Raw genomic sequence first — 27,674 nt, 5'->3', positions numbered from 1 at the left:
GAACTTAGTGTGGCAGTACTGCTCAGAAGTGTAAAATAATGCTGAGAACATTCCGATCCTTTTTTCCTCAGAAGATAATGATATACATAAAATTCACACCACGCAATTGTCTTCATAATTATTCTGTTGAAATTCATCTGGGCTGACTTAACATAGTTCTCTTACTGCTTTACTTCCTTTATTCAGACAAAATTTTAATATTTATAAGCTAAAATAAAGGGAACAAAGCAATGAGTGAGTTAATGCAAGTTATCTCAAAATGAGTGTTAATAAATTAGCACTCATTTATTGATGAGTGTTAATAAAACTTGAAATACCATGGTGTTATCTTACAGAAGAAAGTTTTAGTAAAGTTCACAGATGTTTATTTTAGTTTATTAGACTTGGTTTGAAACTGGTCTTCCTTTGTACCATGAAACCAGCAGTTCATGATGTTAAGACAGGAAAAAGTAATTAATAGGTTTGGGGTCCCTCTTTGAAAGGTCCTCTATAGAAAGGTCGAGGCAAGCCCTTTATATTCTCTTAGCAATCTTTTTTTTTTCAGTGATGCAAAGCTTCCATTTTCAGTCCTAAAGATTAACGATATAATTAGTCTTCAAACTATTTGCAGCTTAAGAGTAGCCGTTGCTTCCTATTGTCCTAGCATAAGCAAATAAAATTTAATAGATTAAGCATATATATTAATATTCGTAGAATGTCTTATATATTAATATATAATGTATATATATTAAATTTATCATATTAGAAGTTATGTAACAGTAAGGGTCATTAAGCACTTAATTTAATTGAGGACTATGTAAGATTATCCATTGGAAGAAAAGCTTTAGACTGTAGAAGTTGTTGATAAGGATAGTCAAGATATAGTTTTAACATTCCAAATTCTGTATTTTGTTATAAAGAGGTTAGAAAAGATCACAAAGTTTCCTTCTGGTTTTTATTTTGTATAAATCTATGATCTATCCCCAATAAATGAGGAAGGGGTCGCTACCCAGAATACTTGCATCAGTTCTTTTAGAACTAACAGAGATCTGTGATAGAAACCACAAGATGACTGTGAGTTACTGTGCTGAGAAGGTAGCACAGATCCTCACCTGCTGAATACCACTGCAGTTCAGCAGACGCTTAAGGATGCTCTTACTTCTAAGCATGTGAATATTCTCACTGTGATTTGCAGCCTTCCCAGTCTGATACACATGACATTAACTACACCTAGTAACAACCCTACTGTGAGTTATGACCACATACATGAGCAGGAAAATAGGATTAAAGTAGTTGTAACGCCGAATTCCAAATTTGGGGTTAGAAAACTACTTCAAACTGAAGCTAGCTTTTTAAAATGTGAGAAGTAATAAGTGATGTTATAGACTATGTAATTTGCATCAATTGATGTTTAGTCATACTTTCTACAAAATAATTAAAATGCATATATACTGGCATAATCTGTAGTTGCTTTGTTCTCCAGGATGATCCACATACAAATCTACTGATCGAAGCTATTAAAAATGACAGCTTAGGACAAATGGAACGTGAGAGGTAATGGTGGAGTCTATTCTTTCTTGACTGTGGTGCCATGGATTTTAGCTCCTGAAAGTATTATCAGTCTTCTCGGGTGTCCGCAGCTCTTGTTATAAAAGTGTCCTTGTGATTCTTAGGAAAGAGCACGCTTGGAAAAACTGGTTGGATCACTCAGTTTAGTGTACTGCGCTAAAATAGATGATCTACCCCAAATTACTTAAAACTTGCAGCATTGTTTTGTTGTGGGGGTTTTGTTTGGCTGCTTTTTTTTTTTCTTTTTGTGGTTTGTTATATTTTTTTAAAAAAATACAGCTACCATGTGCAGTGAAAGGAAAACAGGAAAACTGAGAGCTTTATCAAGATACAGGACAGTGGCAGGAGGCTAGTTAGATGAACTTCTAAGATTGTCCTGAGTACAGGAAGAAGCAAGAACAAGACTTGGTCATTTTTTCTATACATGTTTTTGAAATGGTGACATGTTTGCGTGTTGGATTGTTGCTTTTTTTTTGTCTTGTTTTGGTTTTTTCTTAGGAAATCTATGGCAGAGGAATACATCATGACAGCTGCTAAACTCATTGCACCAGTAATTGAGACATCTTTTGCAGTGGGCTATGACTGGTAAGAGTCAAGTGGGGATTTTTTTTGTCTAAACTATATGCCAGTCTCTCTATATGCTGGCTACGAAACCAGATTCACAAACAAACAGCCTGGGAAACATTGTTTGCTTCACATCTCAAACATAGTGTCGAGCCTATTTTCAGTTTGCCTCAATAATGCTGTGGAGAAGAGCAAACCAAAGTGTTAGAGTCTATTCTGTGTTAAAAATAAATTTCATTTATTATTGAAACTCAACTGCTAATTATACATTTTGAAATGTTCTGTATTAGCACAAAAAGAGCTTTTGAAAGTTCAGTTGAATTTGAAAAACCAGTTTGAGTCTTGAAGAACATTTAAGTCTCCACAAACAAATGTTGTGCAGAAAGCAATGATTGCTACTCTTTGCCTTAAGTTTGAAGATAGCATAATGAAGGCTTGGGGGGCTTAGAAGTTTTCATTACTCCATAGAACCATTATATAAAGCATTGTAATCTAAATATTATTAGAAAGGTTTATTCGCGTTTCATTTATAAACATTAAGTTTAAACTTAACAGTACAGTAAGTTTAAAGTTTATGTTTCTTAAACACTTATACAAGCGTATACAGTGATAGGCTGCTGATACAGTTTACTATTTTGACTTCTGAATCCACTCAATTTTTCAATTTGCAGCTTAGCTTTTGCTTTCTGTTGTATTATTTCCTACAGCAGAATACTCTTCTCTTTGAAATAAAATAAAATAGACACAATTCCTGTTAAGGACAGTATAAAACTGATTAATATAACTTTTCAGGATTTATTTTTAATTAGTATTTAGTTTTCTGTTATAAGGACTTTAATATTTTTAGTATTTTTAGTATGAATATTGGAAAATAGCATGTACGTAAATGAATGTTGTGTATCTGCAGCCACAACATTACTAAAAGGTATGTTCAGTTTTGGGAATTGAAGGAGATTTGGTGGGAAAAGAGAACTTTTCTTTACTTGTTTGTTTTGGTTTTGTTTGGGCTTTTGTTCGTGATTTGTTTTTTTTTTTGTTGTTGGGTTTTTTTTTTTTTTGTTTGGTTTGGTTTTTGGTTTTTCCCAGTCAGGATTATTTTAAAATTTTGCAGGTCCTATAATTATAATTCACTAATAAAGCTGTTTATACTATAATCTCTGACACAGGCATGTGTAGTCTGCTGGAGTCCACAAGGTGGTGTTTGATGGTATAATAATCATTAGAATCTTATAATTTCCCTAATATTGCCATTCTGACTTACCAGAACTTAAACAGTATGTCGTGTGAAAATTAGCTTGCTGCTTTATAACATGTTAACATGAGGAAGTCTGAATTATTTGCTCTGTATTTTGGTTTTTGTTCAAGAAAACTGGAAAAGGTTGTCAGATACTCAATTTCCTTAGTGCTATCCACAAAATACTTGGCATGAAGTAAACCACTCTGATATCTGTTCTGGCTGACTAAACAACTTCTGGTGAGATGTGTGGGATTGTTTTGTGTATATCAGGACAGATTCACTCTCTATTCTTCTAAGCTGAGATATTCAAGCCCAGGTGAAGAAATTCGACTAGCAGCATGAGTTAGTTTTCCAAATACTACACTTTGTTATGAGTCCTCTGAGTGTTAAATGTGCTTTTAATCAGATTAATTTTATTTACAAAAATAAAGCGAGGACAAATAATCTTTGGATTTCCTAAATTCTTACTTAAAATGTGACACAATCTTGGGACTATTCTGTCATATTCTGTAAGGAACAGTTGGATAGTTAGATGTCATTGCATTTTATGGTTAAAAGATGTTAACAGTAACAGCTGAAAACTGTTTTTTAATTATTTTTTTTTTACAGGTATCTTTGTAGAAATTGCTATTTTTGTCAATATAACTTTGCCTCCAACATCGAAACGCATTTCTATGCTTTGTACAGAGACTGTCCACAAGCCAACCCAATTACAGCAGCAGGCAGTTTGTTAAATTAAACTTGCCGGCAAATTAGCCAACTGTTAGAAGAAAGGAAGGTGGCTTTCCACCACTTAAAAAAAATAAAAAGTGGAAGGAATTAAAGAAGCATCTCACAAAGTTGTTCCTTTAGTGTGCTTAATTCTGGTTTGAGAGAACAATGTATGTGTACAATAAATAAAGTTCATGCTTCAAATGACTAGGCAATTTTAAAGTACACCACATCAAACCCTGGAAGATGGTGTCTGTGAATGAACATGTGAACTGTGTGCTGTGTTCTGTTCTGCCCTCATTTTGCAGAAGACCCTAAGCCAAAAGTAACTGGGAGATGACCAGGAAGGGTTTATTATTATGACTTTATTATTATTATGTATCTTAGGGACACAATCTGCAGTCTCTGGCTTTGTCCACCATGCTCTTTTATGGGCTTGGAAAGGTATGAAACAGGATATAAGGTTTGAAAAATCAACTGACAGAATGTATCCAATGATGATGGTTTGAAAAATCATCTTAGTCAAAATCTGACAGCAAGTATCACTCGGTGGTGGAAAATAACATGATATTTAGGCAGCTGACCAAAAAAAAAGTGAGTGCAGAGATTGTATTGTTAAGGTAGGTTAGGGGAATACAATGGGGGGGGGGGGAGGTTCAGATATTTTTACTCAAAGTGCTCTTTGCCTCTGTGAAGAAAGAATAGTTAGGAACAAGTCATTTTGGAAAGCAAATTGGCTGCAAAAGTCTGTAACTTAACTGTAATTTGCATAGATGCATTTGGTAATGGCTTGCTTTCTGCTGTAGGTGTGTTGAAGCAGTAAAAACTTCCCAATATGTAGAGTTAGCCAATGACCTGGAAATAAATAAAGCCACTACTTACTTGAGGCAGCAGGATTTTAACCAGGTATAGTAGCTTTTCACATTACTACTTTTTAATACTGTATTGGCAAAGATATCTTTCTTAGCCATAGCATATTTTTCAGAGAGGAAGAAATGACTTATGCGAACATAATAATCAGATTGATGCTGCGAAGTAAAATAACTATAAAAGCACTGGCAAAAGTTTTATCGAAATGAAATTTCTGCCACAGAAGTTACAGCGAATGCAGTTCATGTCAAAATTACGACTCCTAAAGTTAATTATCTTCCCGGGGTGTCCAAGCTGTCATTACAGTTAGTGGAATCGTAGTCATTACAGTCAATGGAGCCTAGAGAGCATGTTGCTAATCAATGTGGAAGTGTTTTTATTAGTGTGAGCTGAATCTTTCTCTCAGTTAGGTTGACTATAGTACCAAAATACATGCAGATGCGCTTCATAAGTATTCTTTATGTTAAGGAATTCTCACTGCTACATATGTACTACAGCATTCCCTAAAATATTATATCTGATCTTGAACTTCAGTCAGCTCTCCTATCCTTCCATGGAAATATGAACTGGAATTAAACTAAGCATCTGCTCAGGAGCTTGGGCAGTTCTGCATCTTTTATAAAAGATTGGCCCCCTGGAAAGCAGAGGCCTAGGATGAATCACTGTTACTGAAAAGATACTATAGCAGTTTAAGCCATAGTGTATATTAGCAAATAAGGGAGGTCATAGGAAAGATACAGTATTGGTATTTCCAAGTAAAAGTATAGCTCATTGCTCAAAACTCATTAACTGTTCAGACAATAGATCTACCAAAATCTTTGTGATTTTTACAGGTTTTATCATGCATATTATTACATGTTCCTTCTTCATTATTTTGTTATATTTTAAAATATACATGTGAAGTAACTTTTGGCTATGTTGAAATTATGTATGTATGTTTATGTAGGTAAGATCTCTTTCTGCAACTGGCTGTCCAGTCTTTAATTAGAGACATTTCTGCCAATGAATTTTTTATGATGAACAGCCTTCATGTTAAAAATCATCACCAATCACTTGCTAATAAGTACATTAGGCTGTTAGCTGCAGCTTCCCTTTTCTATGCATATAAATCGCCAATGTATGCATATAAATTAATACCACAAGTTACCATGTTTAAGTTTTTAATATTATCTAGGTGAATGTGCAGCTTTCTTTTAAGGTTTTTCTTTTAAGACAAATGCATTTTTTTGCTCTTTATCAAATTTTTATAATGTATAATACCAGGTTTTCATCAAAACTCTCATGTGATTTTTATAGAGTGTGTGTGTGTGTGTGTGTGTGTGTGTGAAAATGCTTGGTTTGAGATGGGAGCAGTTGAAAAACAACTTCATCTGAACAATAAGCTTGGATATCTGAAGGATTTGCTCAATTTCCTTCCAACATGCACTGTTTGGTACATTCAATAATAGCAGTGCTGGATAAATAAGAAGGAATATAGCAACCCCTGGGTTTGCAGGTGTGGAAAGAAGTATGAGAGATCATGTACAGCAAAATTACAGCTGAAGCTGAATATCTCTCTCATTTTCTAAGTCCCTCACCTTCCCACAGCTTGGAGCGCTGCAAACAAGGCCACTTGCTTAACTTTAGCCTGCTTTTCCTTCTCATATATAAGCTCTTCTGGTTTCCTGAGCAGCTCTTGCTCCTCCTGTCTGTCCTGTCCTCTTTTCCTTCCCTGTAGATACAGCGAGAGGGTTACCCTTTATTATACTGCATGTCTGACTGATAGCTTTTCTGTGATCAGGAAGCAGTTTGAGAGTTTGGAAAATTTGGGGAAAATCTAGTAGCTTTATTGATGATAACTTCTGAAGGGTGAGAGTGTTGCAGCTAAGTAAACAGTTATATGATCTCAAGAATTTACTGTTCTGATGGTAATTCTTTGCAATTTCCAGTTAGTATCCAGTATAGGTTAAAAAACCAAACTAAAACCAACAATGGGAAAAAAAAAACCCAACAATTCTCAGAGGTAAAATGAGATACAGAGATTGTTGGTGATGTTTCCGTGGAGTACTCCATTGGAGGAAGAGGGAAAGGTGTTGGAAGTTAGGAGTAAGTGGAGAAGATGGACTTTTTATTTTGATTATGTGATAGAAGACCTCTAACCTGCACTGGAGCTACTTAATATTAGAGTGGGACTGCAGAATGGTGATTGCAGAGTCTTTTTTTTTTCTTTATTCCAATACAACTGCAGCTGCCACTTGTATTCATCCTGTCTGTCTGTTGTTCATATACGTACTAACTCACCACCTGCTCAACACACCTTTGGCTGAAGAACAAGAATGGAAACTTTGTGAAGTACTCAGTTTCAAGGTCGAAAGTTTTATTGTGTTTCAAAAACAAGAACTAAAATAGATTTCTGCTGTGACTATAATGGGCTTAACTATGTACTTATAATGAATATGATATTTGAAAACAGTCCTAGCCAAAAAAGTGGAAATTACCATAATATATCTAGATTCTGTTTTATTAGTAAGTGGGTTTGTGTATTAGACGTTTGAATGGTGTTTTTTTTTTTAATTTCAAAGAAAAACTTTGAAAATTAATTTCAAAACAAAATTTTGCAGGTTAGCCATGCAACTCCCTATCATCTCTTGCAGACCCTCCTTGGGTCAGGCAAGCTGCTTTGAACTTCTGTAAGCCGATGATTGATTTAGGTACATTGGAAGCATGTCACGAAGAATAATTTGGACAGTCTGTATTTTGCTTCTTGAATCTAATCGTTATTGTTGGGACTAAAAAGTTAGAAGTTATTTAGAAAAATATAAATTTAGCTGATGGTACAGCAAGAACATTTCTATTTTGCAAGAACAAAAGGAGTATTGCTACGGATTTTCATCCTAGGGCTCGTTATTACTGAAATGGTTCAAGGGACCTTCGGCATAATTTGCCAGTAAGTGAATAGAGTTCAGAAACATACAAACTTTTCATTATACATGAAAAAGAGATTACTTCCACTCTAATCTTTATTGTCAAAGGTGCCATTTAGCAGTCAAAGCAAAGGTAAACAAATCAGCTACAATGGGAAGTAGCTTTTCAGAAAGAGCCTTTGAACTATATGTAGTTCTAAGTTTCCTAAAAATTAATTCCATGAAGAATTAAGTCTTTGCTTAAGAATAGAGTATCTCAGATATAGTAGTGTTCCATCTGTAAATATTTTGGACCATTCCCTTCTGGGAGAAAGTCACAAGTATCTATATAAGTTTAACACTGTCACATTGAAGTCTTAGATTTCAGAGACCACAAAATCTAGAGCCTAACTTTTGAAATGCTCTTCTTGATTGAAATTGGTGTATTTCTTTAAACAATTTCCTACTATTAGGAGATGATGATCTTTAGTAGTTCATAGTTCTCGGGTGGAATGTAGTTGACCAAATCAATGAACTGCATCTAGCTGTATATACTTTGTCATTTTACACATCTTTAGTACAGTCATGTTTTTTATGTAAAGTATCTGTAAAAACAGTACGTATGGCAGCCGATTAAGACTTGTTTCCTTTGTTTGTGTTGGCATTCCACATACAGTATCATGCCTTCACTTTGATATGTAAACAGCAGCTTTAGGTTTCATGTGAAGGAAGAAGGAAACTTTTTGAATTGCTAATGTTGATGGCTAAATTGAGGTTGCCACATCTGTGTTGTGATAGATGGTGGAATTGGGCTCACTGTGATATTCTAACAGTTTGTGTAGTTAATATAAATATTTAGTGTAAAAAGGCCAGACTTTCTTAAAGTAGTCTGCACTTACAAATGTTATCACATAGTCAATGAAAAAAGCTGCCTCTTATTTCAAAGCTTCTTTGATGGTTTATTAGCTACAAATTTGTTTACTTTTGGTCCACAAGCTTCTTTATTTTGAAGTTTACGAAATTTAGTGTTCGTGTAAAAGTGTCTTTAAAACAAATCTCATCTCAGTCTTCACATTTGAGTACTTCCTAAACTTAGATAGGTGTTGTCATCTTATTAAATGAAACAACTGCAAATTGAGATCTAATGCTACACTGTCTTGCATATGTTTTTCTATAGCATGTACATTTTTAGCTTTTTAATAAGAGTTTTAATGTCAATGCTTTTGTGTTCACTTAGAGAGAGAGTTATGAGAATTTTAATTAGTTGACTAGATTAAATGCAAATAATATAAACTTGTGTTTTGAATGTGTAGAATTGTCAGATACTTGTGTACTTCAAGGTAGCCATAATTAATCTAAATTTCAAAGTAGTAATAAACAGCCAATAGTTTTGAAATTTAGTGGCCAAGATTGGGTTTAGTACAGATATACTTTTGTGTACATGCTTACAAGAGTGTGTTACAAGCTCTAGTAATTATAAAGTATGTAAATGTGTTGTTTCCAAATTACTTCTAGGCACTGGAGACTTTAAAAATGTTTGAGCAAAAGGATAGCAATGTAAAGAGTGCAGCAGCAACAAACCTTTCATTCCTTTATTATTTGGTAAGTGTTTGCTTCAACAGAACCAATTAAGAACTGCAGTTTATGTAGCAACTTCTGTATGTTTGTAGCAATTTTTGTGTCTTTGAATCTCTGTAAACAAGAATCTGTATGTAGAGGAGTTAACTCTGGAACACCAGTTCTGGCTGTAGTTGAAGTTTGGAACATGTCGTTTGTATCCTATTGCTGGGAGGAAGAGTGAAATTGAGCCCCAGGCCCTAGATTGCCTGCAGCATGATTTGTGCAGAAGCACAGCAGTTACATTTAAACCTCAGGTCCTGAAGACCCTGGCTGAACTTCAGGAATATCTGAAGTATGTAGCTATATAGCTTAGGCAGGTGTGATTGTGTATGAAGTTTGTAGAGTATGGAAATTTGTTTTGGGGTGTTTTTGTGTGTGGTGGGCTTTTTTTTGTTTTTTGTTTTGTTGGTTGGGTTTTGAGGTTTTTTTGGGTTTTTTGGTTGGTTGGTTGGGTTGGTTTTTTTTAGAAATACTGCTTTGTTGCGAAGAAAACTGAATGGGACAAAACACGTCTGGTTCTTGTCTTAAGTTCTCTGAAACTAGAAGGAGATGATCTGCCTTATGCAAATACGTACAGAATATTTTAGGACTGAAGAATGGTTTTTTTTGTTTTTTTTTTGTTTTTTCCATCCTCAATCTTTTGAAATTCCACCAAGTGTAAGAAGACACAGCTGCAAGAAAATTGACTGTCAAATGACTAATACAATGTTTGTTTTGTTCATGTAGGAGAATGAATTGGCGCAAGCAGCTAACTATGCAGATTTAGCTGTAATTTCTGATAGGTACAATCCAGCAGCTTTAACTAACAAAGGAAATACTATTTTTGCAAAAGGAGACTATGAAAAAGCAGCTGAGTTTTATAAGGAAGCTCTCGGGAACGATTCCTCATGCACTGAAGCACTCTATAATCTTGGTAAGCCAAAGGTGCTTTTGGGATTTATCTTTGTCTATAAGTAACAGTAGTGTTTCTAAGAATCCAGCTTTCAAAGTTTTCTTGTATAGAAATATATACGAATTATTATTACTTTATTCAGTAATTTATATTATAGCAAGGTGTTAATTTGTACTTCCTATCTGTTCTGCAAAAAAAAAAAAAAAAAAAAAAAGCCAGTGTTAACAACATCAACTAGCTAGCAGCTGATTAAGTCACTTTGAAGATAAAAATTTCTACTATCAACTAAAAATACACCAGTTTTAGCATTATTGAATGATCAGAGTCATTCCCCTGTAAAAGCCCTCCCCCTGCTTCCCTCGCTCATCTTGTTCAAAAAGTGTGATGACATATGTTCTTGGTCTTCGATTACGTTTGTGTTCCTTGTGTTTATCAGTTTGGTAAGTCATACTAGCTGGTAAGAATTGTAAGCATGGCTCTCACAAATAAAGTCCATCAATGCCAAGGCAGTTACACTGCCTCTGAGTACCATGTTCCTATTGCAATTCTTTTGGTTATTCTGTCAGTTAATATGCTAAAGTCATCTTTTTCTCATTGCAATAATACCGTAACCTTTATTTTTTTAGGTTTAACATACAAGAAGTTAAACAGAATAGATGAAGCTTTGGATTGTTTTCTGAAACTCCATGCAATCCTTCGAAATAGTGCCCAAGTCCTTCACCAGATAGCAAACATGTATCTTTTTCTGGGTTATGATAAGGGATGGTGATTTTAGTAAACTCATTTAATCTGAAATAATGTGTATCAATCATGACATGATAACTTAGAAATTTACTGTAGTGTCCCTTATAATTAGGATGGTCATGCATAGATTCATTCTCTGATGTTTGTGAAAATGAGAAAAGAGCTGAGAACCTTCTTGGACACTTCCAGTGGAGCAAGTGAAGAAATACATTAAGACTGTGCACATGGCGGGGAATATATTTACACTTAGTATTAAATTGTGTCCTGGAGTGTTTAAAATGCTACTGCTTTTATTACGAAAATAATGTGACAGATGTAAGCACAATTGAGTAAACCCTTTCAGTTAATGAAAGTGAAGTTCTGTTCTGAAAGCTGTTTTCAGATTAGTTAGTGTATGTTTAAAAAAATAACTGTCTCCCATCACTGCAAAAGCTCAACAGGTTGAAAAGCTAAGGAGGGAAGGGGTTGGCTTTGCACATCACCAGTGATATTCTATACACTGAATTTTTTTAATAATGCTTCTGAGGATGTGCAGGCCATCATTAAGTCCTTCCAAGATTCCAGTTGCTGTACCACACTTCTAAGAATAGTGAAAGTAATAAAAATATGTTTTAGTAAAATAAGTAATCTCCAAAAATACAAAAGGACTGTGATCTCTATTCCTCATATAGCTCCTTTACAACAGCATAAATGGCCCTACAACTCCCAGCTCCCATCTGGGAAGAATTTCTCTGCTCCACTGCTATGTAAAACTGCTTTCCACTAATACTCGCAAGCTTTCTCCATGAAGAGTAGGGTACAGCAGAAACTGAAAGAACATGTTGGGCAGCAGCTCCAGCTCACGTTGCTGCAGAGGTCTGTGCTGCTAAGGATGACAGAGGAGGGGAGAGCATATTGTAGGCCTAATTACAGCTGAAGCTGCCTCTGTTCTCTGAACCAGCATTGTACACTATCTGTGCTGTGCTGCTTAGACATACAGTAGAAAATCTCACTGCAGGCAAAAGTCTGTTCTTGAGGATAACAGTTTTACCTGACCACTTACTTTAGGACAAAATAATGTATTATGAGAAACTAACCAAGTTGTAAAGGCTACAGATAGATCACATGGTCCTCACACTTGATTCTTATAAATGGGGAAGTCAAAGTAAAATTAGTGACAGAGAGAGTGGAGAACCAAGCCTGAAGTGTTTTTAAGGTGAAAAAGCAGCCAGAGCCTCTCAATATTTCTCTCTTTTCTGCATAACAAAAATACTTTATGGTAAAAATGAAATTTGAAAACAATGTGTAGAAAAGACAGCGTATCTCCACACTGCAGTGACTGGTATATCTGTCCAGCATATGGATGACATTATGTAAAGTAGTAGGAATTCTGAGTAAATCAAAATATCATTGGCATCAGTCCTTGACTGAAGAAAACGCAGATATGAGATCATGGGAGATCCCAATCGAGCCATAGAGTGGCTCCTGCAGTTGATCAGTGTAGTACCAACTGATCCGCATGTACTTTCAAAGCTAGGGAAATTATATGATAATGAAGGGGATAAATCCCAAGCTTTTCATTATTACTATGAGGTACTTGTTCTTTATTGCTTTTCCAATGCACTTTGTCATAATTAAGGAAGATTTTGCCATAGCTTCCTGTATCAAATTAACAACTGAGTAATTTAAACTTTTATTTAAACCTTTAAAAATGTAATCCAAGGCGGGGGGAAGAAATTTTGAGGAACAGTTGACAAAATCTAACATTTCTAAATTGGATCCTAAGGAAACACATAGCTGGTGTTTCCACATGGTATTTGACCTCAGACTTTCATGTTTACATTGACCTCTAACAATTTTAATTTAAAATATAGTCTGAGATTGAATAAAGAATGGATATAATAAATTTAATTTTAAAGGTGTGTAACATAACTGTGTTGATTGGAAGCTGTATCTGTATAGTGGATATGGAGATACCTATATATGATGTGTTTCAGTTCCTAAATATGTATGCAGTTGCCTAAAGGTAGGCATCCTCTCTCAGTTCAAAGCAGCTATAGTACTGTCAGTAGTTTGTAGAGATTAGTCTGTTTTAGAAACAGGAATAAGACAGGAAGTTGCTTTGCTGCAATCTGATAGTTCTTTTCATCTATGTAAAGCAAGGATGACCAAAGCCTGTGTTGCAATCTGAATATGGGTGTAGAGTCATGCTTGATGATAATTTTATTGCCTGTTTCAGTGGGAACTTCTAAAAAGCCGAAATTGTTATTTATGTACATAATGTATTTTGTAGAAAAGAATGCTTTTAAGTGAGTTTTCCAGCAGACTGATTAGAGTGTGGAATTGTACACGTATTAGTTAACATTGTTTAATCTTCTAGGTAATTTACTCAAATGTAGACATGATGTAAGTAAACATTTTTGCTGTTGCAAACTATTTAAAATAATAGTTTTCAAATAAGGCTGGATGGAAAATGTGACAGGCTCATCTCAGGTGACTTCTAAAAAGCATTTTGTAATTAGAAAGCTTAGCATGCCTTTTTCTTTTTTTTTTTCTTCAGGATTACTTAGTGTAGCACACTACTTCCATTCATATATTACATGTTTTTGGCATCTGGAGAATTAAACACTTGAGTAAGATATTCCAGAAGTAACAAAGATGTTGTTTATCACTAAAATTGTGTTTCTTTCACCTTTCCTATTTTGTCAGTCATACCGGTATTTCCCTTCAAACATTGAGGTCATTGAATGGCTTGGAGCCTATTACATTGACACCCAGTTTTGTGAAAAAGCCATTGAGTACTTTGAAAGAGCAGCACTTATCCTGTAAGTAATTGTTATTTTATGCCTACTCTAATGTTTTGTGATTAGACATCCATAAGTATACCTAGAGATAAATTAGTTGGATAATTTTAATACTGTAAATAAATACCGAAGTTAAGAATATTTGGGATATTATTTAATTTTTGCAACTTTGTGTTTATCTACAGCATGTTTTTACTGTTACTGTGCAATTTCAATGTTAAGATCCTCCATGGGCCCAACATAATATTAGGTGTTAGAATCTCTTTTTTCTATTCTCTGCCATTAAACACGGCTACAAAGTGGGGAACAGATCTCCTAAGCCACCAAGACCTCCTTTTCTGTTGCTTTATGTGAAATATTTCCTTTCCATTATTTTATCATGTGATGAGGATTTGATGGTTTAGATAAATGCATCTTTCAGCAGTTCTTGCTGCATTTCTACTTTTAACGTAACTTCTACTTCCATGGAAAGGATATTACAAATAAGGTGTAGAAGTAAGCAAAAATGTGCAGTACAGAATTACCAATGGTCAGTGAAAATAAGTTGACAGATCAGATTGATCCTGAGAGAGATATCTGAAATATCTGGAGTTCAGTTCAGCATCTTAATTGCTGATATTGTCCCTTAGCAGAATATGATGCACTTAAGAAAGTATATAGGCCATATATTTTATTTTAGATTAGAATGGAAGCTTACCAGACAAGTAGTTAATAAACAAAAATTTGGTCAAACTTAAATCTGTAATCCAGAGTTTAAGCAGAATTCTAAAAAGGCATCCATACGTTCTTTTTATGTGGAAACAAGTATTTGTCTATATATTCTTTAAGAATTTTATGTTAATAGACCAAACAAAATTCATGCAACTAAAACTCACTCCATTCTCTATTTTGTGTTTTGAGAAACCTATTCAAAATCAAGCTAAGCAAACTTGGTTATTGCTAGTCTTGTGATGATCTAAAATTTTACATTCTTTTTGTTCTGTGAATCTAGAAGACATGCATGCACAAGATGTGAACAAAAATTTGTACAATATTATTAAGGAGGGGTTATACTGTGAATAGGTTATTAGAAATTCAGTAAAAAATGGTAATTCTGGTTTTGAAAGGGCTTGAGTTAGAGTAGACATTAATCATAGAAGAGATAATGTTAGGTTTAAACAACAATTAAAATTGAAACAAAAGTAAATAGGAAAATGAAGACTTCACCCAAATTGCGGTATAATTAGAAAGAAATAGAACTGTAGATTAGATGAAAATACACTGGAGACAGTTCACAGAAATCACAGTTCACAGGTTTGCCAGTATTCTTCTATTTGTAAATACTGGCCACCTTAAAAAATAATGTTTTAGTGAAGCTATGAGATTGCATATGCTGGCATTCATGGCCACCTTAGGAACTTTGGAAAGAAACAGCTGAAACTAAAAAGGATTATTTCACAATCTTGTTTTGGCAAAGATCTAAATATTTTATGCTTCATGTTGCACTCATTCCATGCATGAAACATGAAGTATGTGGATTGTAAAGTACTTATGAATAATTGGCATATGAAATTCTTCATTATTATTTGTAATTGTAATCTATCTGTAGTAGTACAGAGAAATTATTTCTCTGGGGGCTGAGATTGTTAATAGTAGATAAATGAACATAGATTTTTCTCTGTTTATTTGGTATTAAAAATAGTCTAGATGCGCTAATTGATAAACATGAATGTTGGGTTATAATTTGCTACTAATTGTAAATAAAGTTACATTTTAAAATTGTAAGTTTATTTTAACCATGACCAGCATTTTTTAACTTTTTTAGTTTGTTTTAACTTTTTTAGTTTGTTTAGTATATTCAGTGTTTTAATCACAATAATTACATTTTAAATTGCAATCGAAGATAACATGTTAGACATTGAATTGAGAAATCATTTTCTCTTATTTTTCGTTTTACCAGCCTGCACAAATCTATGATAAATAAAAGGAGTTGTGCAGCTAATTCTGGCTGCTGACAATTTATTCTCTCTAGAATTTTTGTACTGAACTGCAAAATAAACTTATTATGGTCTATGCTTGGCTGCCTTTATTGTTTGCAGGAGACATACTCAGCTGAAACTAAAAAAGGTGAAGCAGCTTTCATAAGCCTGTTTGGCAACTACCAGGCAAATAGATTATTTGGAGTTAAAAATGGCCTGTGCTGTGACTGGAGGGAAAAACTGAAGAGAATAAGTACAAAACTGTTCTGAAAACGTTAGCATACAGTGCTTTGGAGATGTGCTACTGTTCAATTGTTATCCACGTGTGAAAAGTGCTTTGGCTTATAGAACACCCTCACAATGTTGACATGAAAATTCACTAATTTTCACGTTATCTTGATAAGAATGAGGAAGGAGTCCAACAGTTTTGTTGTACATGCTCAAACATTCCAAATATTTTCTCTGACCATATCTATCACCATTACGTGCTAAAAAGAGAAGGACAGGTAGCAGCTAGGGCATCAAGGCAATGACAGGAGAAGCCAGAATCTGAAGCCGTAAGTGGTGGGTGTGCTTCCTGGCAGGGATCCGTCACTTGGGTGTGCATTGGACACTACTGGTGGGACTTCCTTCTCAGAATATGGTTTAGCATTTTGTTCTCCCCCATTGCATGGTTCTGTACCTCAGACAAAGATTAGTCATTCACATGTCAGCTCAACTAATTGTGTCTGGTGCACAGAATCAGGAGACCAGGAGAAAGACTATAACATAAGACTACAAGTGAGTGACGTCAAGGCCTGAACACAGGAATGTGGTGCAAGGGCAAACTGTGTGTGAACGGAGCAGGCTAAATTCTTCCTCGGAAGGCAGTATGTTAGGTGAAAAAATTTAGAAGTAGTTTAATAGTAGATCTTTACCAATGCTCTGCAGATGATTTAGCTTATTCGTTGTTTGGCAGAGTGCATAATTTTAATTTATTTATATGCAGACCAACACAAGAGAAGTGGCAGCTGATGGTTGCCAGTTGCTACAGGAGAAGTGGTAAGTTTTGTAACTTTTTTGTAATTGGTTGGAGGTTTGTAACATTGTTTTTGTAATTAGTTGGGGTTGTTCAGCTGGGAGAAGAGAAGCCTGGAGAATATGGTAAGCGGACTTGTGAGAAAGAAGGAGATGTTTTACCACCGTCTGTAGTGACAGGACAAGGTGTAACAAGTTTTAAACTGAAAGAGGGTAGATATGGATTACATATTGGGAAGAAATTCTTTACTCTGAGGGTGATGAGACACTGGAACAGGTTGCCCAGAGAAGTTGTGGCTGACCCATCCTTGGCAGTGTTCAAGGCCAGGCTGGACAGGGCCTTGAGCAACCTGGTCTAGTGGAAGGTGTGCCTGTCCATGATTATTAAATAGGTAAAATAAAGAAGATAGTACAGCATAAATTATCTGATAGAAGCCTTTTCAATGTAATTATACTACTATCTGATCTAACATAAGTAATTAGATTTTAAATTTGCTTAATTCCTGTTCCTTTTCAACAGCAGGTATATTTTTTCAATATTAAAATAGTAGTTACATTACACAAAGAAAAGACAGTCTTAATGTGCTGTATTTTCTTACTGGGAATATAATACGCCAGTAAGCAAAATGGAAAGAGACTAATTTTTCTGGGGTTTTTTCACCACCTAAAATGCGTTCAAGACACTTGACAATGTAAATGCTACTCTTCTTTTCTTGCTTTCCCATTTTATCACTCTTCTTTATGCTTCTTTAGACCTTTGCAGAGCAGACTTCCATAATAAATAAGTGCATTTTCTCACTCTGCTCAGATATTTAATACAACAGTGAGAAAAGGAACAGGACCTAGGGAAGCCAGTGAATTAAGAACAGTCATCACCACCCAAAACTGGACAGATTAACTGTTTTCGCAGCAAAGAAACACAATGGTTTTGGCTGCTTTTTAGTTCATTTATGACTCATTGGCAAAATTTCCAGCTTATCATGTTAACACATAACAGATCAGTTTGATTTCTACCTCACATGAGGAAAATAAAACCAGTGATATCTCAACAAACGTTATTGTCAGATATTTTATGGATATGAGGTTTTAAATTTACAGGATCTGTCAGTCCTTTCCATTGTGATCAAGCCAAGCCAAAACTGAAGGCAAAATCCTAAAGAATAATTACTTTACTACCAGATCTGGGCAAAGGAAAGAGACACATTTAGTATTCTGATGGAAGGATGGACAGGCAGAGCTCAGCTGGTACACTTTCCTATTTGACCAGTCCATACATATGCAGTCTCAGATGAGCCCTGGTATGTTTGATACAGCTTGTCTAGCAGATGGTTCATACAACAGTGGGCTCCTAGAGGCAGGTCAAAAAAGGGCAAAAATAAGGAATCTCCTCTTAATTAATGCTATTATTTACAGAGTAGTTTGGACTTTTTTCAGATGCTCTTAATTGTTACTAGCAGTAATCAAAGAATGTAAAGTTTGGTTATATCAAATTTGGTCTTACAATATTAAATCATATACTTGTACTAAAAAGATGGAGTGATGTTAAACTTCATCATTAAACTCATGAGTATCAATTTCTCGTAAGTTATTCTTTTATATTTTTGGATATGCGAATAGGAGATGTTTGTTTTGTTTGCAGGTAACTACCAGAAAGCTCTAGAGAAATATAAAGTCATTCACAGAAAATTCCCAGAGAACATTGAATGTAAGTTCATTGAGTGCTACAATTATCAGAGGAAACATTGTTACATTGAACGTGTGTGTTAGTAATCGTATGATGGAAGTATTTTTCATACAAAAATATTTTAATGAACTAACATTTTTATTCATGGTAATGCTGCGTGTTTTGTGTGACAACACTGAAGCATGATTTAAGAAATATTAAGGTAATGCTGAAGAAAAGAGATGAAAATAAACTTTAACTGTAGTGGATTGGTTGAGTTCTTACTCATACATACTTCCTAAGTTTTATAACTATTTTATTTATTTGATCTTTTTTTACAATGAAATGTATGTGTTTTTACTTCTAGTCCCTCCTAGTTGAAACTCCTGCTGTAAGTTTCTAGATATGAGAAAATCTTACTGTTAAGTTTTACCAAAGCCAGGCCTTCCAAAAGAATGTAGAAGGTGAGATTTTGTTGTTGGGTTTTTAAGTATAGTTAGTCAGCCAATCTCTGGAAAATCCATAGAGAATTTCAAACTAAACTACAGGAAACATAACTTTGAAGAGTAAGATATTTGCAGAATCAGTCATGTGTACTTTGAATGACTAAGCCCTGTAGAAAATAGGGGTTGGTACTGGTTATGAAAACATCCTCTTTCATCCCACACTGCCTCACTAATAAGAAGTCTACACTTCTGTATACACTTCTGTATGCTATGTGGGAAGAATATTCACTGTATTAAAAAAAAAAAATAAAAAAAATTGTGCCATTCTGCTTTAACAAACATACTGCTCCTACATAATCATACTGTTGTCATACAGTTCATACAGCTCTGTTGTACAAAAGAAATTCAGTAGTATGACTCCTCAAAGTTATAAGCAAAATGTCATGTTCGTGTTGGTCGCATATTTCGGAGGGATAGAGTATTTAGTAAACTTGTTAGAACGCTAGTATTTTTCTGAATGTAGTTTCTACAACTTACAAAACGGAGGCAGAAATTAGACAATTTAAGGATTTTAAAGTTTTCTGCTGCTGAAACAATGGTTCTTCACTCATCCCTCCCTGGCCATGTGCTCCCAACCATCTTGCTTATGCTTGTTCTGATGCTTATTTGATCAGTGAACAAGTTCAACTCCCTAAACCAGCAGAAAACTAACAGCACAAAAATAACATACTTATGAAAACAGTCAGGAGAGTAATGGGTCATGTCATGCTCATTTCTGCTTCAGAGGCAGTTCTTTCAGAGAGATGTTGACAAACACATAGGAATAGCAACCATGTTTTCAGGGCTTGGTATAGTATTTCAGGAGACTGTTTTTAGAGGTTCTTTTGCTTCCATCATGCAGTTATAGTTGATATTCATGTCTGGTTTGTTGGGTTTTTTTTAATTTTATAAATACTAATCTTTAAAAAATCAACCACAGCAACAGAAAAAATGAACCATTCTGATTCTCTTGGCATTTGAAAAATTGTTTTCAACAAAATGCTGTTGATAGTGACTCTTTGGTAATAACTTAGTAGCATTACTGTGCTTTCAGTTTCCAAAATACTTTGCAAACATCAAGAGTTCTGAACCAGATGAGTTAGTATGTCTTATGCTTCTCCATATAGAAGTGGTATTTGTACTGTTCATGGATATAGACACTGCATCACAGAAAATGTCAAGTTGTTTGCAAAATACCACAACTTGCACAGGGATACTGGACTAGAGTCACCTTGTATTGCTAGTTATTTGCGTTGTTTGCCATTCTGTATGTCCAGTTCTGTTAGGGTGGGTGTACTTGTAGTTTGACGTGCTTGGAAGCCTTTCTTTAACTGTGTTTTGCTTTTACAAATAGGCCTCCGATTTTTAGTTCATCTTTGCACAGATATGGGTATGAAAGAAGTCCAGGAATACATGACAAAGCTCAAGAAAGTGGAAAAATTAAAAGAAATAAGAGAGCAGGTAAGCTCGTTTATGATTATACAGTATCATTACATATGTAGATGAAGTTAAAATAGCATTTATGATAGTTAAAATGTGTATTAACTTCCTGGTTTGGAGAGGCTTCTGTTTTGTTGGTTTTGGGTTTTTAGTTTTAAAAACTACTATCAGCCTTACATCTGAATGATTTTTGAGCACCGGATTTTCTGTGATTTTAAATATTAGTGAAAGATGGATTATGTGGATGTGATGGGAATGCTGGAGCCACCTGTGTAATTCAGTGTCTCTGGAATGTCATCTTTCCTACTTATTTGACAGACTGTAGAAAGTGTATTTATGAGCCAAGTAATAATGCAACTACAGGGAGAGAAGGGGAGCCTAAGAATTTGGCCATGCGGTAGAACTCCTTTTTGCTATGTACAAGGTTGCAACATTGACAGGTTACATAGGTGGAAGTAAATTATTCTGTTACTATCAATTTTTAAATGGGGGGAAAAAAAAAGTTCCATGGGAAAGCTACAGGCTGAAAGGTATGGGAGCATAACTTGTGTTCTATTCAGAGGAGTGAGCATGTGTGATGCTCACACTTGCATGAATTGTTTTCATGCTGTTCCTGTGATAAAGTAAGATTTTGAAATTAAAATCAGCTTTTTGTTTGGAAAGCATTATCTATGCTGTTGAGCTGCAAAGTTTTCAAGCTTGCTTTTCCTATCCAGTGAATTACCTCAAAGCTACATAGTCACATTAGGATGCATGAGGTTTTACCTAATTTACTCTGCTCCTAGAAACACTTACTGGCTCACTTTTGATGTCAGATAATGTGTAAACGCATCCTTAATTACTTCACTTTTACTTCAATTCCAGAGAGCCTGAGTGTGCACATGTACACTAGGACATTTTAGAAATGAAACTCACAAAGGGAAACACCGATCCAAGTGTTCCAAATTCATGTTACAGCCTTACTTTGTGGGAGCTAGTTGAAGTATACTGGTTTGGGTTTTCAGAAAATGTAAAACCTAAAGCACTTGGGAAAATGGGCAAAAAAAGCAGTCCACAAATGTAGTGGGACTAATATTCCTTCTTCTCTCTCCCATAACGGTATCTGTAAGCAAAACAGATGACCACAAACAATGTTCCTATTCTGCAAAACTCAGTAATTAAGAGATCTCTCTGAAGTGTGTTAAACAGGCTTTGCTTGGTTTTAAGGGAATATCAGTTCAATGTTGGTGATATACATAGTTCTTTGAAAGAACTTCCAATACCTCGGTGCTTTACTCAGGAAAACTGAGATAAAACCAATTAAAACTGGGTTATTTCATAGCTAATAAGAGAAAGAGGTCCCTGGGGATGGAGAGATTATCTATTTCCTTGCATATAATTCCAACATTTTTTACACTGAAAGTGTTAATTATGTACAACAGATCTGCAAATGTCGAGGGTTCTTTTTCCTTTAAGGCGGATAATGTTTGAATATGAAAATAAATAATAATAAAAATTTGTCACATCAACTCTTGTTCATTTCATGTTGGAAGCAGGAGCTTTCCTGAACGCATCTCTGTACTTTCTGGTGGGGAAAAAGCTAAGAGTGAAATATTTAAAAGATTTTTAGTAACACAGAAGTCATGTTTAAATTGTTTTGGTTTTTTTTTTTCATTCTGACTACATTGCATTAAGGGACTTTATTGAGTGGTACCTGAATGACAGAGGTATCAGTGGAATCCAGTACAGATGCGTGGTAGCACGAGTTATGGCATAGTCGTTTTAGACTGTTCAGACTTTAATAGTGATCATAATTCAGGCATGGTATGGAAAGTTCACTCTGTATATTATATTTCAGTATTCCTATTTAAGAGTCTGGTGACTCTATCCTGTCACAAATTAACCTTGCAAAGCAGAATCATAGAATGGTTTGATTTTGAAGGGATATTTGAAGATCATCTAGTCCAAGCGCCCTGCCATGGGCAGGGACACCTTCCACTAGGCTGTCCAGCCTGGCCTTGAGCACTGCCAGAGATGGGGCAGCCACAACTGCTCTGGGCAACCTGTGCCAGTGTCTCACTACCCTCATCATAATTGTTTTTTAAATTATGTCCAGCGTAAGTCTGGACATAATTTAAGTCTCTTTCAGCTTAAAACTGTTGCACCTTGTCCTGTCACTTACAGGCACCAGTAAAAACTCTGTCCCCATCCCCCTTTATGTATTGAAAGGTCACGATAAAGTGTTCCCTGAGCCTTCTCTTCTCCAGGCTGAACAACCCCAACTCTCTCAGCCTGTCTTCATAAGAGAGGTCTAGATGTGATGTTAGAGAAGAATTTCTTCACAGAGAGGGTCATCAGGCATTGGAACGGGCTGCCCAGGGCAGTGGTGGAATCGCCGTCCCTGGAAGTGTTCAAAAAACATGCAGTGACATGGTTTGGTGGTGGACTTGGCAGTCCTGGGGTAATGGTTGGTCTTGATGGTGTTAAACATCCAACATAGTTGATTCTATGATTTAGTACACTGCTGTCCTGTATTAGAAGTTGAGTATCTTTCTGTGACAGGATCTCAATGTCAACGCTGTCTTGCATACAATAGCCCTGTAGTTCTTTTTTGCTATTGGTATTACATCTGGGTTCCCATCCCCTGGTTTGAGGGATTTTTTTTCTGTGCTTGGTTTGTGTGTGTGTGTGGTTTTTCAGTCTTACGTCTACCGTCTGGCTTTGGAAATTACTAGGTATTTTTGTCCTAAGAAATTCCTTATGTCATCCATGAACATATAGTCATAAACTATACTTTCAAGTTCTAAAAAAATTACCAAATTTTAATATTTAACCACCGAAGTTTCTAATAGGAACACTGGTTTCAGTTAGCAATACCAGATATAGTTCAATTCCTGCTCCCAATTTCAGACCAACCCATGATTTCTTGATTGCACCCAGTAAAGAGAAAATAAATAAATGCTAATGTAATATAGTGACATTTCAAAGTCTGCACACAGGCTTTGTCTTCCTGTAGAAATTTATCAAAATTTGCTATTCTGGCATTGTTTTTCCAGAGTAAGTACATCCACATGGAGTTTATACCAAAATAAATATTCTGGAGGACTTACTGCACTCAGTTCTCAAATACAGACAAGTTGTTAAATACTTCCAGCCAAGAATCTGGGAACATCTGTGGGGTTCATTCTCTGTGGAAGTTTTTCTCCCTGTCTCTCACAGCATTGGGTTTTTACTGTAACCTCCATATGTTGTTTTTTTTTCTTTCTTCCCGCCCCCTCCCCCCCCCCATATTAATATTCCTTTTTCATGTTTCAGTTTAGAAAAGACAGGTAATAGTGTAAAAGTTCATTCAACCTTATTGGCACTGATGTATATGCACATTACTATTTATTTCCGTTCAGTGGGCTTAATGACTGAGAGTGAGGGACTAATTGGGTGCGGTGTGAAGCAATGGTAATAGGTGCAAACACGGGGGAGGGGGCTGAGGGGGATTTACTGCCTTTACCTTCAGATATCTACATCTGGACTAATCATCCTAAATGTCTTTTGCAGTCATGGGAGAGAAATAGGCATTCATAGGGTGGAAAACATTGGACCTATTTTAAATGTCTGCTTTTAGCATGGGATGACTTATAAACTACTCACTTGGAACTTTACAGGATTTAGTCATATGCTTAAGCTGCAGTGCTTCTATAATATTTTGGGAATAAAGTCCTAGGATGTAAATGCCATGAGGGCTCTGTCATATAGGGACCACTTCCCTCTGGCCGGCAGAAGCCGAGCTTCCACTGGCAGACTTGTCAATCATTCAACATTTGGAGAGTCTGAACATGCTTCCTGAAGGACTGATATATGCTATTTCACGGGACTGTGGACAGGATATTTAATACAAAACTCAGAGAACATATTTTAGACTTGAGGATTTCCCAAAATAAATAAAAAGCCTGAGAAATTCTGGTCCCAGACTGGGCCACTCCAAGACCATTCCTGGTTTCATGCTAGGCTTGCTGCTTTCCTGTCTGACTCCTATGAGTTTTGATTTAAGGGTTCTTCCTCTTTCTGTTGGCATGAGTCATGAAAGTTCATTCACTTCTTCTGTGTCATTCTAACTTTGCCAGACTCCATGATATTTTTCTGGTGAAAAATGAGTGAAAAAGCTACAGTAGTTGGCCTGAATACATGGTTAGGTAGTGTGCATGTGTGTTAATCAGATCCCAAATTCATATTTTTAAATAAGATGCAGAGATTACTTTGTTAACAGTTGAATGCTTTAAACACAAAGTTTTTATACCTACCATTGAAAAGTCCCTCACCCAGATGTACCTTCTTGAAATTGACAAGATACATGCATGAGAAATTCCATGTTTTGCCAGGAGAAGACAAGTCTGCCATGTGATACAGAGGTATTGCTTTGATAAACTGTTAAAGTTTTCAAATTACACTAAAAAACCCCACAGCTGGAAGATGTTTATAGTGCCTTCCTCAGTGCAAGAGAGCTGACTTTTTAAACACAGCTTTTAAAGTATTTACCTTCACCTTTATCTTGCATTTAACACTCAACAGCAAATTAAATTTTGCTGTGAAGCACAGTGGCGTGCCAAGTATTCCAGATTTAAGATCTATGGGGTGAATAGTTCTTTTTATAGATTTCCCTACTTCCTCCCCTTGAATCTTTACAATAATAAAATGCTTGTGGGATTTACAAGATGTTAATAGGCAGAGGCTACTTTGAACTCGTGCAAGAAGGGCTATGTTGCCTGTTTTTTCAGCTGTACTTTACAGAGGTACATCTGAACTATTTTTACACACATTCCTTGTATAAATTTTATCTGAAGAAAAATAATTTATTGAGATACTCTGTTTGAATTTCACAGAACTCTTGTTTTATGTAAACATGGGATTTAACACTGATTTTAAGGACAATTTTATGCATTGAAAAAACAAGGTTTATTAGTTACAGTATAGCAAGCCTAGTTTAATGTTCTCCTACTGTTTTATTAATAAGCTGAGTTTTCAATAATTATCTCTACTGTATATTACTAAATAGGGGTTTTGTTCTGTTCTTTTCAAACCTTTTTCACTGTTCTCCAGCGCATTAAATCTGGCAGAGATGGCAGTGCACGTAGCCGCAGAGAAGGAAATGCTAGTGGTGGTAAGTACTTAATGCTTCTGCTTAAATATCAGATTTGTCAGGATTCTAAAGAAAACAGTTTTTCTTAAAGTGTTTGTAAAGCCCCCTTACATTCTGAAATGCACACAAATATGCATGGAGTAATATGCAAGTACTTCACAAACTTTCACACGTTTTGATTAGCTCGTTGCTGTATGAAACTTCAACTGCTATAGCAGCATGCATTTGGTCTAAGCTTTGTGCTTTATATACAGATCTCAGTGTATTCATAAAGCTAAGTTTCTACTTATTTTCAGTACTGTGGATTTGAACATTTTATCCCATTAACTTTGAAATATTTATTAAAAAGAATAATTAATTTTAGCAAAACAGAAGACATAAGCCATGAAAAACAAGAATTCATTGTGTCTTTAACATGGAGGAAAGGGAATTTTGTGCCCACCATCTAGTCTGTTACATTAGGTGTTTGTCAAAAGTTCAAGAAGCTACTTTGTGCAACCTGCTCCATAAGAAGGAGAATACACCTGTACTATATTTGAGCTCCTTCCCCTTTTCCCAGTACAGCAGAGTTGAAGTACTAGAGTCTTCCGTAGAGGAAAGCTTGCTTTCTGACTATGAAGTCTCTCTGTCTCTATAGATTTACAATGCTAACTTTCATAAACGTAAAACTCTAGCCATGTAAGTCTGGAAACTGGCCTCCTTTGTCTTTTCTCTGCTTAGTAGTCTGCATTTTGCAGAGCTAATGATTTTTCCCTCCCATTATTAAATCCATGAAATGTTAGTAATGTTAAACTTAACTGTTCCCTACTGCTGTTCTAGGGAAACTAGCAGACTTCAGGCTACTTCAGACACCTGGAAAAAGTATCCTTATTTTGACTCAAAAAGGAAATGGTTTCTTTGTATTCTGCTTTTGGGTTATCTTAATATTGGCAGGCCTCATAAAAAGATATTCCCTATAAATTCTTGCCTCTCTTCCCTTCTTCCTGCAGAGAAATAATTTACAGATTCTTTTTTTTCTTGGTAATTTTATTTCTTCATCTACATAGCTTTACTAAATTTATCCAATTCTGTAGGGTCATGGAAAGTCATGGAAATTCCTAGTGTAATCATAACTTTCATATGATGCTACATTTATGAAGACTGCTCTCCTGGGTTCTCTAAGGGTTAAGAATGAGCATTGGATGTTTAAAAGAGATCTCATTCCATTTTCAGCTCAATAGTTTCACAAGAGAAGCTTTTAAATCATTTCTTGATGTGTAGAAAAAACACCATTCACATAGGATTGAATTTTACCTGTTCTGGGCCCCAGGCCAAAGTAATTCTTGGGGTGAAATTCCTTATTTTGGTAACAGAAAAGGATGGAACAATTTCTGAACTCTCCTTTGTTACATAAGCATCAGGCAGCCAGCTGGAGGTGCCAGCAAAACGGCAGCGTGAGACCGCATTGGTCCCTGATTTCTGTCAGAAAGTGGAGATCCACTTGGGCTTATAATAAACAGAAAGTAAGAGCAGCATTGGTAGCAGGCAAGGGTGTTTACAGCTGTGCAAAACATTGCATGAGGCATATAGGTAAATGGCACAAAGAGTCTCTCTTCTTACAGCTATGTTGTGTAATTATCCCTACCCTTGTTAGTGAAAAAGGAAGATGTTATTGGGAGAGGGTGAGTCAGTAATTTAGCAAAAGAGGATATAAATAATGATCAAGCTGGAAAGATGCAAAGACAACATTAATCCTCTAAACTATCAGTTTGTCTTTTAAAGACAGAAATATCTATGGAAAGTTGTCTTATTTTAAAAATTAAAAAATAGATAAAAATAGCTTTCCTCTGAAGTTGATCACATGAGGAACTCTGACTGCAAGTTCTAGTAATTCCAAGGCATTACTCTTTCTCCCCATAACCAGAGTAATGCAAGAAGAGCAAATGCAGACATTTTAGGATGCTAACATAAAAAGGTTAAGAGGGTAACCAGGGTCAGAATTGACGTACAATTTGTCCTATCAGTAATTCTTAGATTGTGGCTCAAGATATGATGTCAAATTTATGAAAGAATGGAAAAATCCAGTTTTGGGAACAAGTCTGTATAAGAGCATGTTTGAGAAGTCTCTGTTTTTCAAATTCAGTGCCAATGATCCAACCTTTCTGGAAATG

General features: G+C 35.4%; 1 protein-coding gene across 2 annotated transcripts in view; it reads left to right on the top strand.

Annotated features, from left to right (window-relative positions):
• Positions 1-27,674, top strand: part of IFT88 (intraflagellar transport 88) — a 44,880-nt gene that overhangs the window by 10,627 nt on the left and 6,579 nt on the right. For both annotated transcript variants that reach the window (XM_030477928.1, XM_030477929.1), the window contains exons 13-24: positions 1,463-1,533; positions 2,047-2,133; positions 4,867-4,966; positions 9,328-9,414; positions 10,159-10,345; positions 10,951-11,059; positions 12,490-12,640; positions 13,757-13,872; positions 16,798-16,850; positions 18,466-18,531; positions 20,329-20,435; positions 25,485-25,545. In XM_030477928.1, the coding sequence (XP_030333788.1) occupies positions 1,463-1,533; positions 2,047-2,133; positions 4,867-4,966; positions 9,328-9,414; positions 10,159-10,345; positions 10,951-11,059; positions 12,490-12,640; positions 13,757-13,872; positions 16,798-16,850; positions 18,466-18,531; positions 20,329-20,435; positions 25,485-25,545 (1,195 nt within the window). The remainder of the gene's footprint in view (positions 1-1,462; positions 1,534-2,046; positions 2,134-4,866; positions 4,967-9,327; positions 9,415-10,158; positions 10,346-10,950; positions 11,060-12,489; positions 12,641-13,756; positions 13,873-16,797; positions 16,851-18,465; positions 18,532-20,328; positions 20,436-25,484; positions 25,546-27,674) is intronic.

Source organism: Strigops habroptila, chromosome 2, assembly GCF_004027225.2.
Source record: "Strigops habroptila isolate Jane chromosome 2, bStrHab1.2.pri, whole genome shotgun sequence".
In the NCBI taxonomy this organism is placed as follows: domain Eukaryota; kingdom Metazoa; phylum Chordata; class Aves; order Psittaciformes; family Psittacidae; genus Strigops; species Strigops habroptila.
This window is presented reverse-complemented; position numbering and strand designations above follow the sequence as displayed.